Raw genomic sequence first — 14,294 nt, forward strand, 5'->3', positions numbered from 1 at the left:
CGGGCTCTGCCATAAATGTGCACACCTATGTAGGCACAGATACTAAAGAGACGGAAAGGAAGAGAAAATGTTACAATCGCAGGGAGGGAATTTTTCGAATTGGGAGAGAGAGGGAGGGAGAGAGAGGGAGAGAGGGAGGGGGGGTGGCAGATAGAGGGGGAGAGAGAGAGAGAAACTCAAGTAATACCACCGAAGACCACGCGCTACAGAAGACGGACGAAGGCACGCGACATGTCTCAAGGATTCAGGTAAGTTTGGATGCAGAAGATACAGGGGGAAAAAAGAAAATGTGGATGATCCAAACAGAATAACGCAAAAGATGGATAGATTGGAGGTGACAGTTAGAGCAGATGACTCATGTTATGCCTCATATGATGTGCTTAGTTCATGTGGTATTCTAATTAGGCTCTTTATTATTTTTATTATTATTATTATTATTATTATTATTATTATTATTATTATTATTATTATTATTATTATTAGTGTAAAACGATGGTTGAGAGGCACCTTCACGATAGATGGTATGAAGAATGTGCGCGTTTTAAGGGGAAAAAACAGCCTCCTCTGCATGTGGAATCCAAATATAAAAGGTGTCGATTGTGGAGGGGTTTTGGTTGTTATTAGGAATTAGCTGAGTCAAATCGGGAAGAAGTCAGTCTGTGAGGGGATGACGAGTCCAGGCAACAGTCCCAAAGACGTCCCTGTACGTGTTTGGAAAGCGCGCTGTCCGCGGTGCTGAAATCTGTCTGATTCCCTCAACTGGCAGCTGATACAAAACCTGGGGATTTTATTTGTAATTTAACACCGCGATTGTGTGAGAAATCTTCGAGTGTGTGGCTTCACAAATTCACGCACGGTCGGCGACAGCAGCCACGCTCAGCCAGTCCTGCCCACTTGAGTGTGTGTGCCTTGCTCAAAGGCATCCCGATGGGTAGTTGATAAGGGAGGACGGTTGCCAGCTGCAGGAATGTGAAGCAGGGCGTTGATGGAAAGGAGCATGCGTGTTCAGTCATTATTCTTTCTACGTGAACGTTTGGCACAGCTGGCCTCGTTTCTCCTCGCCTACATTTCACAGCAGTTTGTCTTGTTGTCTCCGCAGGTGTGCGTGGATACGTCCCAGGTGTCGTGCTCGCAGGTCATGGCTGGGATAAAGGTGGAAACGCTGGCAGGGAGCAGATAATATGCCTGCGCATTTGGCACGGCACACGCGATGTGGCACGCTATGGCACGCGTAAAGATGGGTCTCTTCGCTCTCCTGTGTCTCTCCGCATGCGTCCTCCGCGCCCCGGTGCTCTGCCACAGCAGCGGCATCTACGAGCGCTCGGCGGTCCCACGCGCCGTGTCCCGCTCCGTGGCGCGCATGGACGGAGACGTGATCATCGGCGCACTCTTCTCCGTCCATCACCAGCCGTCCGCTGAGAAAGTGGCCGAGCGCAAGTGCGGGGACGTCCGCGAGCAGTACGGCATCCAGAGGGTGGAGGCCATGTTCCACACGCTGGACCGGATCAACGCAGACCCCAACCTGCTCCCCAACATCAGCCTCGGTTGCGAGATCCGGGACTCCTGCTGGCACTCGTCCGTCGCCCTGGAGCAGAGCATCGAGTTCATCCGGGACTCCCTCATCTCCATCCGAGATGACAAGGACGGGTCCAAGTGGTGTATTGACGGAACCCCGTCCAACCAGCCGCCGCCCTCCAAGAAACCCATCGCAGGAGTGATCGGACCCGGATCCAGCTCCGTGGCCATCCAGGTGCAGAACCTGCTGCAGCTCTTCAACATCCCGCAGATCGCCTACTCTGCCACCAGCATCGACCTGAGTGACAAAACTTTATTCAAGTACTTCCTGAGGGTCGTTCCATCAGACACCCTGCAGGCCCGGGCCATGCTGGACATTGTCAAGAGGTACAACTGGACCTATGTGTCTGCAGTGCACACAGAAGGTGAGAAACCATAAATGTTCCCCTCTTAGCTGTAAAAAAAAAAAAAAAAAAAAAAAAAAAAACACGTTACAATAATGTACCAAAAGTCATGTCAGATGTTTGTAGAGAATATTACAGGGACCTAATTATTCCTTGTAGTGTTTTTAATCAGCCATGGCATGCAGACTTTTGAGTTTGACAGTAGTCTAGGATCACTATACAGTTTTTTGATAAGACTTTGTACGGATTCCAGGTGTTTGAAGGGGTGAGTGAGCATTATTTGTACTGGACATCCTGGAAAATGATCAAACACTGGCATAAAATGTACTTGATAAGCCTGTTTTTGGGTCTTCATTTGCGTATAATTCACACTAACCCAACTATAGTTTTAGGTTGATCCTTAATTGCAACTTTGCAATGTTTGTAGTGATTTATCTTGTTTTGAACATCTTCCCATTCGTTGGAGCTAATTTGAGTGTATCTTAACTTTTATTTTTTTACAGCCATTAACTGCAATTGAGTGTTGTGTTTGGATTAATTACAGTAAATCATCTCTCTTTCAATAACAAGCACTGAGGAATGGGGTCGTATATTCAGTAAGCACTGGGTGGTCTGGGGCTTTGATTTCTTGAGAAATGATCTTTTCTCTACCTTGTTACATTAGTCTTTAATATGTGGAACTGAAGCTAAAGTTTCTTGGTTCTACGGTCAAAGTCGTCATAGCAAGTTTTAAAAGTCAATATCTAGCCGAACACACCAGGAATCATTTTAACATTAAAATTGTAGGTGTTCATTTGGAAATGTTAAATTACTTGCATGGTTTAGTGAGGTGGATGAACCTAAAATGACATTACTGTTAATTAAAATGGATATCTTCTCAGGAAGTTTAGTATTTTCACACCATGACGGGCTCACTTTCTTCTCGAGAGGGCGGAGACTGGAGGTAAAAGGGGAGAAACGGGGGACTAAGTAATTATTGCGACATGAATTATGTCCACGGCTTTTCATTACAGTCTCGGTGAAACACAGTCAGTGATGTGCACCCAAATTATGACTGACAGGCTACATTACCCAGGATCCCCTTCCCTGAGGAGCTGCAGACTCATGGGGAGTGTAAAACATCTTTGGAAAGTCCTATTATAGTCAGGTATTGGAGATGGGATTTGACACAGGTTGCTATCAGTTAGATGAAGATGGGGAGTTGGGGAGGTGTAGTACCTGGAGGCAGAACTAGGTGGCGTCAGCTGTCTGATCTTGAACATATGCCTACACAAGCGTCCTCTGGGACTGGAGTCATAATTTAAAAGTGATGACAGACTAGTCAGGGGAGGGTGTTTGCAAGCAGCATCAGTTAATCAATAGGTTGCAGTGATAGAAGCAGGAAACCTTTTAAAACTTCACATGCATTTTTGCATTCAAATATAAATCCTTACACTAAATAGCAAAACAAGAAACAGCTCAGAGCCACTCTGAATGTTTCTAAGACTTAACATCATTATTTGCCTGTTGCAGCCCTTCCTCTGACCTTTGAGGAGTCATATGTAAATTTGCTTGTTTGTTTCCTTCTGTCTTTAGTTATCTCTGAAATTGTGATCATGACTGGCTTAAGCTCATGAGTTTTCACTCTCCGCCACCTTAGACAAGTTATAAATGCAGCTTGTTGCCCGTAGCAACAGCTAGGGCTGCGAAAATTGCATAAATTACCTGTTCCGATTATCATCTGTCTGCTTGGAATGCTCGGAGTGGTTTGTGGTTTTTTTTTTTTTTGGTGGTCATTGTCAAACGGGCTGTCAGCTAATGCACCACCACCCACCCATCTCGCAGCCGAGATGGAAGGAGTAAAATAATTGGATATCATTATTTCCATTTACCAGTGGGAGAATGAAACGAGGCAATTGAAAATATCATCAAAGGACTATTGGAAAACCAACACATGGGCCCATTGTGTGCCACAGTAAATGCATTACAGTGATGCCTATTTCAGCTGCTGTCTTCTTCCTTGCTCTATACAGCCAGGTCCTCAAGAACATGGCCTTTTATCAAGCACAACAAATGTTTTCTGATTTTTATATATATATATATATATATATATATATATATATATATATATATATATATATATATATATATATATATATATATATATATATATATATATATATATATCTACACACTGAAACACAAACACGTGTTCAAGCGACTGGATTGTCTGTGTAATCCAGCTCCAGCAAAAGTGGTGGGCTTCATCAACAATCCAGACACATTACTTAAAACGCTGGCGTCCATGTGGAAATAGAAGATTTAGAGTCAAACCGCTTTGCCGCGCTCTTGATTGGGATGCCGTGTGGTGAAAACAGGGAGAGCTATCTTCACCCCTCGTGGCTTTGATTGCAATCAGTAGCCAGCAAACTCTCCGACACTCATTATCAGTGGATCAGAGCCTTGGTTCAGTCGGGGGCTTGATGCAGCGAACAGCCGCTGGGGGGATGTGCTTTAAGCATAACATGGATTGTCCATCAGTGGAATAATTAGAGATGTACGGTTGAAAGCAATTACTCGTGCTATTTAATAATGTCAATGTGTTTTTTTGCGAGTAACAAGGCATGTAATGCTTAGATGTTGATTGTGTTCCAATCAGATTATAACGCCCTGTTATCCATATACAGAAAGGCTAATTAAAAGACAACTGAAATATATAATATCTATTGCTTTTCTTTTTTCATCATCTATAGGAAACTATGGGGAGAGTGGCATGGAGGCCTTCAAAGAGTTGGCCTCTCAAGAAGGTTTATGTATTGCCCACTCGGACAAGATCTACAGTAACGCGGGGGAGAAACACTTTGATCGCCTTTTGAGGAAATTACGGGAACGTCTCCCCAAAGCTCGCGTGGTGGTGTGTTTCTGCGAAGGCATGACCGTCCGAGGTCTCCTGATGGCCATGAGGCGACTGGGTGTGTTCGGAGAGTTTCTCCTCATTGGCAGGTATGGATGTTGTTGTTTTTCCCAAACCTTTTAATTCAAAGTTCAGAGCATCTCTCTCTCTTTCTATCTTCCTCTTTTTTCTTCCTCTCTGGAAGCCAGCGAGATGCTGTGTTGTCTTCCTGATGTGCACATCGCCAAGGCAACCGAGAAGAATTAGACCGCATTCCAGTAGCGCTGAATAGAAATGTTCTCCAGCAATGAATAATTGGTATTACTGTCACAAATGCAGAAGTAGAGAAGCAAACAATGCCTCAAGTTCGTTCTGTCCCCTCTTGTGCCGTGCCTTAATTGTTTTTCGAAGGCAGTCATCTCGCATTTAGCCTTCAAATACAAGCACACAAAAAGAAGATCATACTGAATCAACTTGAATCCTAAACATGTCGCCTTTTGTGCTTACACCTCCATCTCCACATTCCTTTCTCTGTCTGTTAGTCAGTCCTGAGTGACAGTGACTGACTGCAGCCATAATCTTAGTCATTAGAAAAGGCCAAGTAGAGCCGTCTCGCACACTTATACAGTGTCATATTACACCATGAAAATCATCCTCGAGGAACATTCACAGTTGTCAATAAAAGTCACAACATACTTGATGCCACTTTTCAGTTCATTCATGTGATATCTTTTCCTCACATCGTCGCAGAGAGGGGGATGAGGGGTTTTTTTGTGTTTCATTTTGGCACCTGTCTGTTGCAGGCCAGTTGTCAGCTGTATGTTCCCTGAGAAGGACATTAATGAGACAGCTAAGGATGACTAAAGCTTGTAGGCTAATCAGGCAGTGTTCGCTGGAGACGTGCACAACACTGAAAGAAGGCCACTGGCAGTAGCTTCCATCATTATTGTGCGTTTGGCCTGCAGTCTGTTAACATTTCACAGATTAGGACCTGTGTTTTTTTGCAAAGAAGAGCTGTGAGAATCTGTGAAAAGCCGGTAGAGTAAAATCATGGTAATGATGGTAGTAAACTTGATTTGTAATGCACCTTTCTTGAACAAAAATGTAAAAATATGACCAAATTAGGCAGATTAAATGTGAATACCACCAACGGATGTGGGTGCAGAGTATGCCAAATGAGCACAATGAATGAGTTCAAGTAAATAAAAACATACATCAGACAGCTAAAGAAGCTTTCGCGAAAGAAGTTTTACGAAGAGGTTTAAAGGAAACCTTAGAGATTTAGTGACCTGGGAGTGTTGGAGCTCTGATAGCAAAATCCTGATTAATCACACACTGTGACCTGGGGATAACCAGTAAGGCTCCATCTGCAGATCTCAGCAATAGATGGGGTTTTTAACACATCAATGAATCAGAGATTTATTCAGGAACAAGGCTGCTTAAGACCTTAAAAGTGAGCAATAGGATTTTGAATGCATGTGAGATGTCATTTTGTCATTTAAACTCATGAGCTTTTTAGTGAATTCTATGTTCAAGAATTCTTGGTAATGCATAATCTGAAAATAATGAGAAAAATGCTCCAGACAATAAATCCATGTTCAGATTATCATAACGTAGACTGTTTTGCATTTCAGTGCCCCTTAAGAACGCATGTTAAAAAATACGCTGATGCAGAGAAATGTGTGTGTTCCAGTTGTCTCATAAATTCCCCCCATTGAGTTTGTCATTAGAAATACTCATTTGCTATTTAAATCTCACTTTTGAGTTTGTAATTGTACGATTGAAGACGTTTCTGGTGTCAGTCTCTACTGGAGCTGAAATACACGTAACTTGATTAAATGCAAAGGCATAAAATTTGTATTTCTTTTAAAGAAATGGCGACAGATCCCATAGGGATCTGCATAGGGGAAGCTTGTTCCTCCTTACCCTCCTTTCACTGTTGTCCAATCCCTACTTGAACAACCTTTGCCAAAAATGGTGAAATGAACCTAGCAACCAACTTTTAAAGACTTCCATATGTTATGTTTATTTTATTTTTAAAATGGGACAGTTTGCATTAATGTGCATTTCCACGTAAATACGAGAGATTGTAGCCGTAGGGCTAATTTCCATCTTGTGTCCCATTGTCAGATCATAAATAAAGAAATTACAAATAGCATAATAGCATAACTGAACAAAGATGTTCAAAAAAGAAAAACAAACAACAAGCGATAACACATAGTGCACACAACAGACAAAAGCAAGCAATAATTAATTAACATTTACACATGATTATATCGCAAATATCTCTTTGTTGCTATTGCACATTGCTATACTACACTTATCCCTCTATCACGATAATATAAGATTCCACTACATATATCCATCTGACACTATTACACATAATTGCATTGCACATTTCCCATTGTCACTCTTGCACATGACAATTTTGCACATTTCTCTTAAACACTATTGCAAATATCCCTGTCTGCATTACACACAATTACCCTGTACCTGTCCCTTTTAACACTATTGCACATATCCCATTATCACTGTCACTCATAATCCTCATATAGGCACCGTGTGGCTTGAGAACCATGTACAAAGCAGGGAAATGTAAATTGTTAAAAATACAGACAAACACAATATTTGTTTTCATCTTTTTATGTTTTTTTTTAGAAGGTAAATATTTTGAGGCATTCTTGCCTGTGTTTAATATAAATCTAGGTAGATTGAACCAGTAAATGTGAGAGCAAGAGAGGAATTCCATGCAATGAAGGTGTGATCAGCTAGAAATCACACCAATGCAGCTTCATGCTTTCAAACTTTAAGCTGCCTTTAAGATGTGAATTAGGACTCCTTGTTGCGTTACATAAAATCTCCCAGTGAGTCAATCTGGTTTTCTTACACGTACTTAACACGCACATCTACAGCTGGTCTGATCAACGCCTCTTGTGTTGGCTGGCACTTCTTGTCATCGCCATTATCCTCGAAGAAGCCTTTCCTATTTCCCGTAATATCTCCCAGGGGTAGAAATGAAGAGCTGTTAAGTGCTGCTCTTACCAGCAGCCTGTGTTTATGTTGAATGTGATATATTCAATGCATACATGCATATTTAGGTTCTAAGCAGGTGATGGCACTCTTTCTTTTGCTTTTAAATTAACTATTATGAGGACACTCTGGGATCGGCTACGTTCCTCCACATATCTCTACTTTTTTTTTCCTTTCCTCCATAGGAGATGGGAAAGTGTGTCTTTTTTTAGCTTTTGTGAAAGTCTCTATGGGCGGAAGTAATGCTTCTGGGTCACAGGAAAAGAGAGAGGGAGAGAAGGAGTGTGTGAAAAAATGACAGAGCAAGTCTGGGCCGAGACAGATGCCAAGCCATGTGCGTGAATGAAGCTGGCCGACAGGTATTAGCTCATCAGGAGGGAGCTTGTTTTCTTCATTTATGCTTTCACTTCTGAAAAAAAATGCTTCCATAAGAGTGTTTGGGGATTTACATTTGTGTGCACGCAGAGCTACAGATGGTCGGAAGGATTTTGGAAACAAAGTCTTGTATTTAAACTGTTGCACGGAGGTTCAAGCATTGCAAAGAAGCCTCATGTTACCATGCGAGGCTGCTAGATTCTCACCAGATAACAAGAGAAACTATCTACCGAGCTTCAAGCTGTGTGCTTGTGGCAGTTTGTCAGAGGAACTACTGGCATCTGTAGGCGTGTTTTAGGTGCTATGATAAACTATGTTGAGTCCGTGGTTTGCTTGTCCGTTACTTCTTAATTGGCAGTAATAGACGAATGGCTCGCCCAACAACCTGCCAAAAATTTATTGAACATGCCTGCCCTTTTTTCCAAACAGTTTTTACAGTATGACTTCTCAGATGGTTCAGTGTAACGAACCATCTGGCACATCAGGTTCAGTCTTTTTGGTGATTTTGCTGCTGTCATTTACATATTTTTTGCATTAGCACTGCTTGTGAAAGCATGTCCCTCATAGCTGTGAACTCCTACGAACTGTTTAATGCAGGGGTGACAAACTCATTTTAGTTCAGGGGCCACATTCAGCCCAATTTGATCTCAAGTGGACCAGACTAGTAAAATCATAACATAATAACCTATAAATAATGACAACTCCAAATTCTTCCTTTGTTTTAGTGGAAAAAAGTACCTTCTGGCACATTTAAGGAACTATCTTTTTACAAAACATTATAAACAAACTGAAATTTGTTAAGAAAAATACATTCAATATCAACATTATGCCTCAATTTATCATTTACAAATTACAACTTGCAGAAGATTACAGAGTATCTACAAAGACACGAAACATTTAGTCACAGGTATCTGAAACTGAATGATACTGTGTTTTACTTTTAAAAAAAAGACAAAAACAAGACAAAATATTGCAAAAATGAGACAAAATGGCAAAAGCGAGAAACAAAATGACAAAAAATGAGAGAAACGACCCAGAACAAAACAAAAAAGAGACGAAAAATTAGACAAAGAAGTTAGAATGAGACAAAAAATTTGACAAATGCGTGAAACAAATGACAAAAACAATACACAAAACAATAAATAAAGCAAAAACACAAAATGACAAAAATGAGACAAAAAACATAAGCAAGACAAAAAGGAAACATAAAATGATAAAAACGAGAAAACAGACCGACATGGACGTGAGACAAACGATAGAAGTCACAAAAAAAAGCAAAAAAAACCCCACGAAATACGATTAAAATGAGACGCAAAATTACAAATAGTAAACTATATAGTATTTTACTTTATGATCAAAACAACTTTTCATGGTCTAGGAATTATTTTAAATTTATAGATTTACAAATTGCCATTTATGTCTTCTCTGTAATTTTTACACTTTACAAAGTCATCCTGCAGGCCAGATTAGACCCTCTGGCGGGCCGGTTTTGGCCCGCGGGCCACATATTTGACACCCCTGGTTTAATGTCTCACTGGTTTAGTTTTACAGCCTGCAAATGTGCAATTTCATTTCACTCTCATCGCTTTTGCAGTCGGAACTGTTTTCAGTGAAAAAGCTTCAAAAACCTCTTTACACTTCCTGCCTTGCATCAAACAGCTGACAGACAGTTAACAACTAGGTGGTGAACATATACGACAGAAACATGGTAAATGACTGCTAATGTTGCTCTGTGTTTGCTGGTTGTGTAAATAAACATGTCACAGTATCACCTTTAAAGGTATTAATAAGTCAGTGCTGTAGCTTTTACTACTTCATTTAGTGCAGCGTTTACACAGGGATCAATAATATCAATAATATCTGTGGTTTTTTTTAATACAAACAAAACAAAACCACTTACTATGTGACACCACAATTTCACTTCGGCGCTCTGGATTACAAACATATTGGAAAAGGTAATTGAGTTAAATCTAATCGTTTCACTGCGTCTTGTATGAGTCAACTGAAAACAATCGGTGAGAAAATAAAAGTTGATATCACCTTGAAAAAGCTATTATATGAAGCTGACGATCCGACCGGCTTAAACATATCAGAGCATGAAACAATAACAGGAGCAGTCAGAGTACATTATCCGTCCAAGGTTTGTCAAAATCAGATTTGGATGAAATTTTCAGGGAAGGTCAGAAATGACACAAGGACCAAGTGATTAGACTTTGGCAGTGATGCAGCTTATAGTCTGGATCCACGGATTTGTTAAAGATTTCTGTATCATTACGAGATAGCGGCACGGCGTCACTGTAACTATGACAACAAGTGAACACGACATCAGCTGCTTGCTAATGATCACATGATTGCGATCCTACCACAAAACGTCCACTGCGGATTTATCAGGACTTATCCGTCGGAAATCATACAAGAAACAATTGATTAAATTGTGGAGGTGTTTCCAAGTCCCACTAATTCTCACTGCCCGCTACATATTTAGGTCACATGAGTCGGTATCCGTACATAACATCCACATGCATAACTCATGCCTGTGCTCTGAGCAAGGTCATGTTGCTTGTGGGTAAATCTATATTTCATGGCCACATTCTATCGTGCCGTGATTTCTGCTACGACTTTTGTCAGGATTTCAGCTATTGGAAATGATCTGAGTTGTTATTATCTATAACTGTATTGCAGTGAAAAATGAGCCCGCACTGAGGAAAAAAAATGTAACAGGAGCAAAAAATACGCAGAAACCACCCTTATCATCGCCCCATTTAACTGCACTTTACTCGGCACAAACAAAACAAACAGTACAAGAGGTAGATTAGCGCACAGAACGGTCTGGAACATCCAAGAGCAGGGGGCGTTATGGTTTTTCCTCCTCATGGAACACCACAGGGGCAGACGAAAACACTGTATGGCCGTGGCTAGTAGGCACGCAGAGAGCTTTGAATCTGCCAGCCTTTGTTTTTCTGTTCAGCTAAACTGCTCTTCAGACAAGGGCCAGGTGTGGCAGCGTGCTCGACCCACTTCATCCCTCTCTGCATCACTTCAACACTTTACATCCACTCTGCTCTGGTACCGTCAGTCGGACGGTCTCTTGTCTTTCCCTCTCTCTGTTTGCCAATCATGATTTCTGCCAGTCAGCTGCCTCCATTACTGCGCGACTGTAGGCATACACACATGTCCTGGCGCGTATCAGGAGATAATATTTATTTAATGCATGCTGCAGATACAGACTGCCAACACAGATTATTCATTTTTACTCCAATCAAGAAGACGTCTTCTTGTTGTGTTCAAGTACATTTCAAAGTGATTCTTTTCCATCGGATGAACAAACGCTATGCAGAGGCATTAGATGGAATAAAACATGAGGCACGAGAGATGTATTGATTTAACCTTAGTATTTCAGAAATGATTGTGTGACGGCGCTGGAAGCTGGTTGCCGCAGCAGCTAAGGGGAGTCATTCAGTTCTGCCGTAAATTGGTCGGAGATGGAAAAATCTGAATTCTTTGGCTGTGCGTTCCTGTTGCTGTGTGCACAGGTGAAGGTGGAGACTCCTGCAGAGTAATCTGATGAGAACATATTGAACAGAGATCTTGATAGAGACAGAGAGAAAGGGGGTGAGATAAGGAAGCAAAGCGTAGTCGGGAGCATCTTGTGTTGGTTTATCATCACTGATCTCATGTCTGGTCTAGTTTGGGGGTTTTTGCATTTTCAGATAAGGTGAGGGATGATATGCTTTTTAGCAGGCTGAGAAATGTTTCTTAGGTTTGTCCTTATAGTGAAAATGACAGCAGTTGTTCAAATCTATGTTTATGATAACCAGACAAGGCCTTCTTGTACTTTTTTACACCTAATAGGGAGGAGGTTGGGGCAGATGGATGTGTCCATAAATCTGCTGTCTTTGACATTAAAGCTGCACTAAAAAATATTTTTATATCACCAAGTAGCAGCAGTGCATCTTGGAAACATCACTATCATCATATTTATGCTTTGCACCTAATTCTATTTTTACTCTGCCAAGAAACGCCGTGGAGTTATGTGACGATCGGTGTTGGTTTGTCTGTCTGTCTGTTTGTCTGTAAGCAACATTACTCAAAAACGGACTAACGGATTTTGCTGAAATTTTTAGGGAAGATCGGAAATGACACAAGAACCAGTTGATTTGATTTTGGCAGTGAAGCAGTTTATAGTCTGGATCCACGGATTTGTTAAAGATTTCTGTATCATTGCAAAGTAGCAGCACAGCGTCACTGTAACTACAAGTGAACGCTACGTCAGCTGCCTGCTGACGAACACATGATTGTGATCCTACTACAAATCGAACATTGTGGACCACGAATTTTTTAAATTTTTCATCCATCAGAAATCATACAACTAATTCTATATTTTTTTTTAAAGACATAAGTAAAACATACAATTGGTGCAAAATGTACATAACATCACTCACTGACTAATAGACCGGATTTCAGCATCAATGTCGTAATTGTTGTAAAGCTCTGGTTCGGGTATAGATCATTTTAGACCAAGTAGTTTCTATCTTATATATTTTTTATATCTCACAAACAACTGAAAATATGTAAGAATTGCAACTAAAGTCTGTATGTTGTGCTAAAATAATTTGAATTGCCATTTCTCCATGATACAGCCATTTCAAGGTGAGATGAAGCATGGTTTTGGGCCAAACAGTATTACATACACTACGGTTCAAAAGACCATTCCCAGACTATTTCATGCTTTCCATGAAAACTCACACTTTTGTTCATGTGCTAACATAATTGCACAAGGGTTTTCTAATCATCAAGTAGCCTTTCAGCACGATTAACTAACACAATGTACCATTAGAACACAGGAGTGATGGTTGCTGGAAACGTTGCTCTGTACCCCTATATAGATATTCCATTAAAAATCAGAGTCATTTACCACATTAGCAATATCTAGACTGTATTTCTGATTCATTAATGTGATCTTAAATGGAAAAAAACTGCTTTTCTTTCAAAAATAAGGACATTTCTAAATGACCCCAAACTTTTGAACAGTAATGTACATGTACAACCTAAATACATATAAATGACCAGAGATAAACAGCATAAAAGATAAATTAACTGATCTAAAAGTGGATTATTGTTAATTATTGTTGTTGTTATTGTTGTTGGGTTAGATGACTGCTATAGACAGAATATATCCGGCTAACTATATCCTACTTTTAGACCAATCAGTTAGTTCCTAATTATTTTATATTTGCTTATTGTCATCTTTTTAAAAGTCTTTATAAACAGCAACAACAACAAAAAGTGTGTCGACCTGATTTCAATGTAACCTGGTGAGAAAAATATTAAACAGGAATCATGGAAGATGTTGATAGAGACAATAAAAGAACCGGAGCAGATAAGGAAGCTCAGCATATTTGGGGGCATCTTGTGCTGGTTTTTCATTACTGATCTTGTGTCTGTTTTACATTTTCAGATAAGGTAAAAGAAATGATTTGCATCTCGGTAAGATTTCTTGGGTCTTGGGATTAAAGGTACAGCCAGAACACTCATTAGTGAGGAGATTGGGGTGAATAGAGGGGTCAGTAAATTTGTTGTACTTAACAATAACACTGTTCTATGTGTTATATAACAATGCATTTTAGGTACTGTCTTGAACTTTAGGAAATTGCTTAAGATTCCTTGGATCCTATAGCCCTAAAACAAGATGGTCATTTTAACATAGACAGCTTCATGCCGTTTAATTCTGCATTCCATTTATAAGTCACACAAACAACTGTCTGTAAATCAGATGCGCAACTCAAGTCCATATATTCTGCTAAACTAATTAGAATTTCCATTTCTAGATGGCACAGGTACTAACGCTATAACGTCAACATCATTTTTTTAAAAATGTAGAAGCATGTTTATGCCCTTTATCTGCATCTGCATATTAATTACATTCCTGTCACATAGTGTTTCCCATGGTGAGCTTATTTGTATGCACCTGTGGACTTCCATGAAACAATAGTCTCTCCATCTTCTCACCATAAGCAATATAGACCTCTTGTGTGAGTCTGATCAATAGCAATGTTTGCAGCATCGATCTCTGCTCTGGTCTGTTGTTTGCTTTGTTG

At 40.4% G+C, this 14,294-nt stretch overlaps 1 protein-coding gene across 3 annotated transcripts in view; it reads left to right on the forward strand.

Moving 5' to 3' along the window:
• The first annotated feature begins 133 nt into the window (after positions 1–133).
• Positions 134–14,294, forward strand: part of LOC111572587 (metabotropic glutamate receptor 1) — a 45,299-nt gene continuing 31,138 nt past the window's right edge. For 2 of the 3 annotated variants that reach the window (XM_023276317.3, XM_055015964.1), the window contains exons 1-3: positions 134–248; positions 1,100–1,940; positions 4,652–4,901. In XM_023276317.3, the coding sequence (XP_023132085.1) occupies positions 1,211–1,940; positions 4,652–4,901 (980 nt within the window). In that variant the 5' untranslated portion in view covers positions 134–248; positions 1,100–1,210. Of the gene's footprint in view, positions 249–315; positions 335–1,099; positions 1,941–4,651; positions 4,902–14,294 lie in introns of those variants that run through there. The other variant, XM_055015963.1, reaches the window with a different exon arrangement.

The sequence above is a fragment of the Amphiprion ocellaris genome, chromosome 12 (assembly GCF_022539595.1).
Source record: "Amphiprion ocellaris isolate individual 3 ecotype Okinawa chromosome 12, ASM2253959v1, whole genome shotgun sequence".
NCBI classification, from domain to species: domain Eukaryota; kingdom Metazoa; phylum Chordata; class Actinopteri; family Pomacentridae; genus Amphiprion; species Amphiprion ocellaris.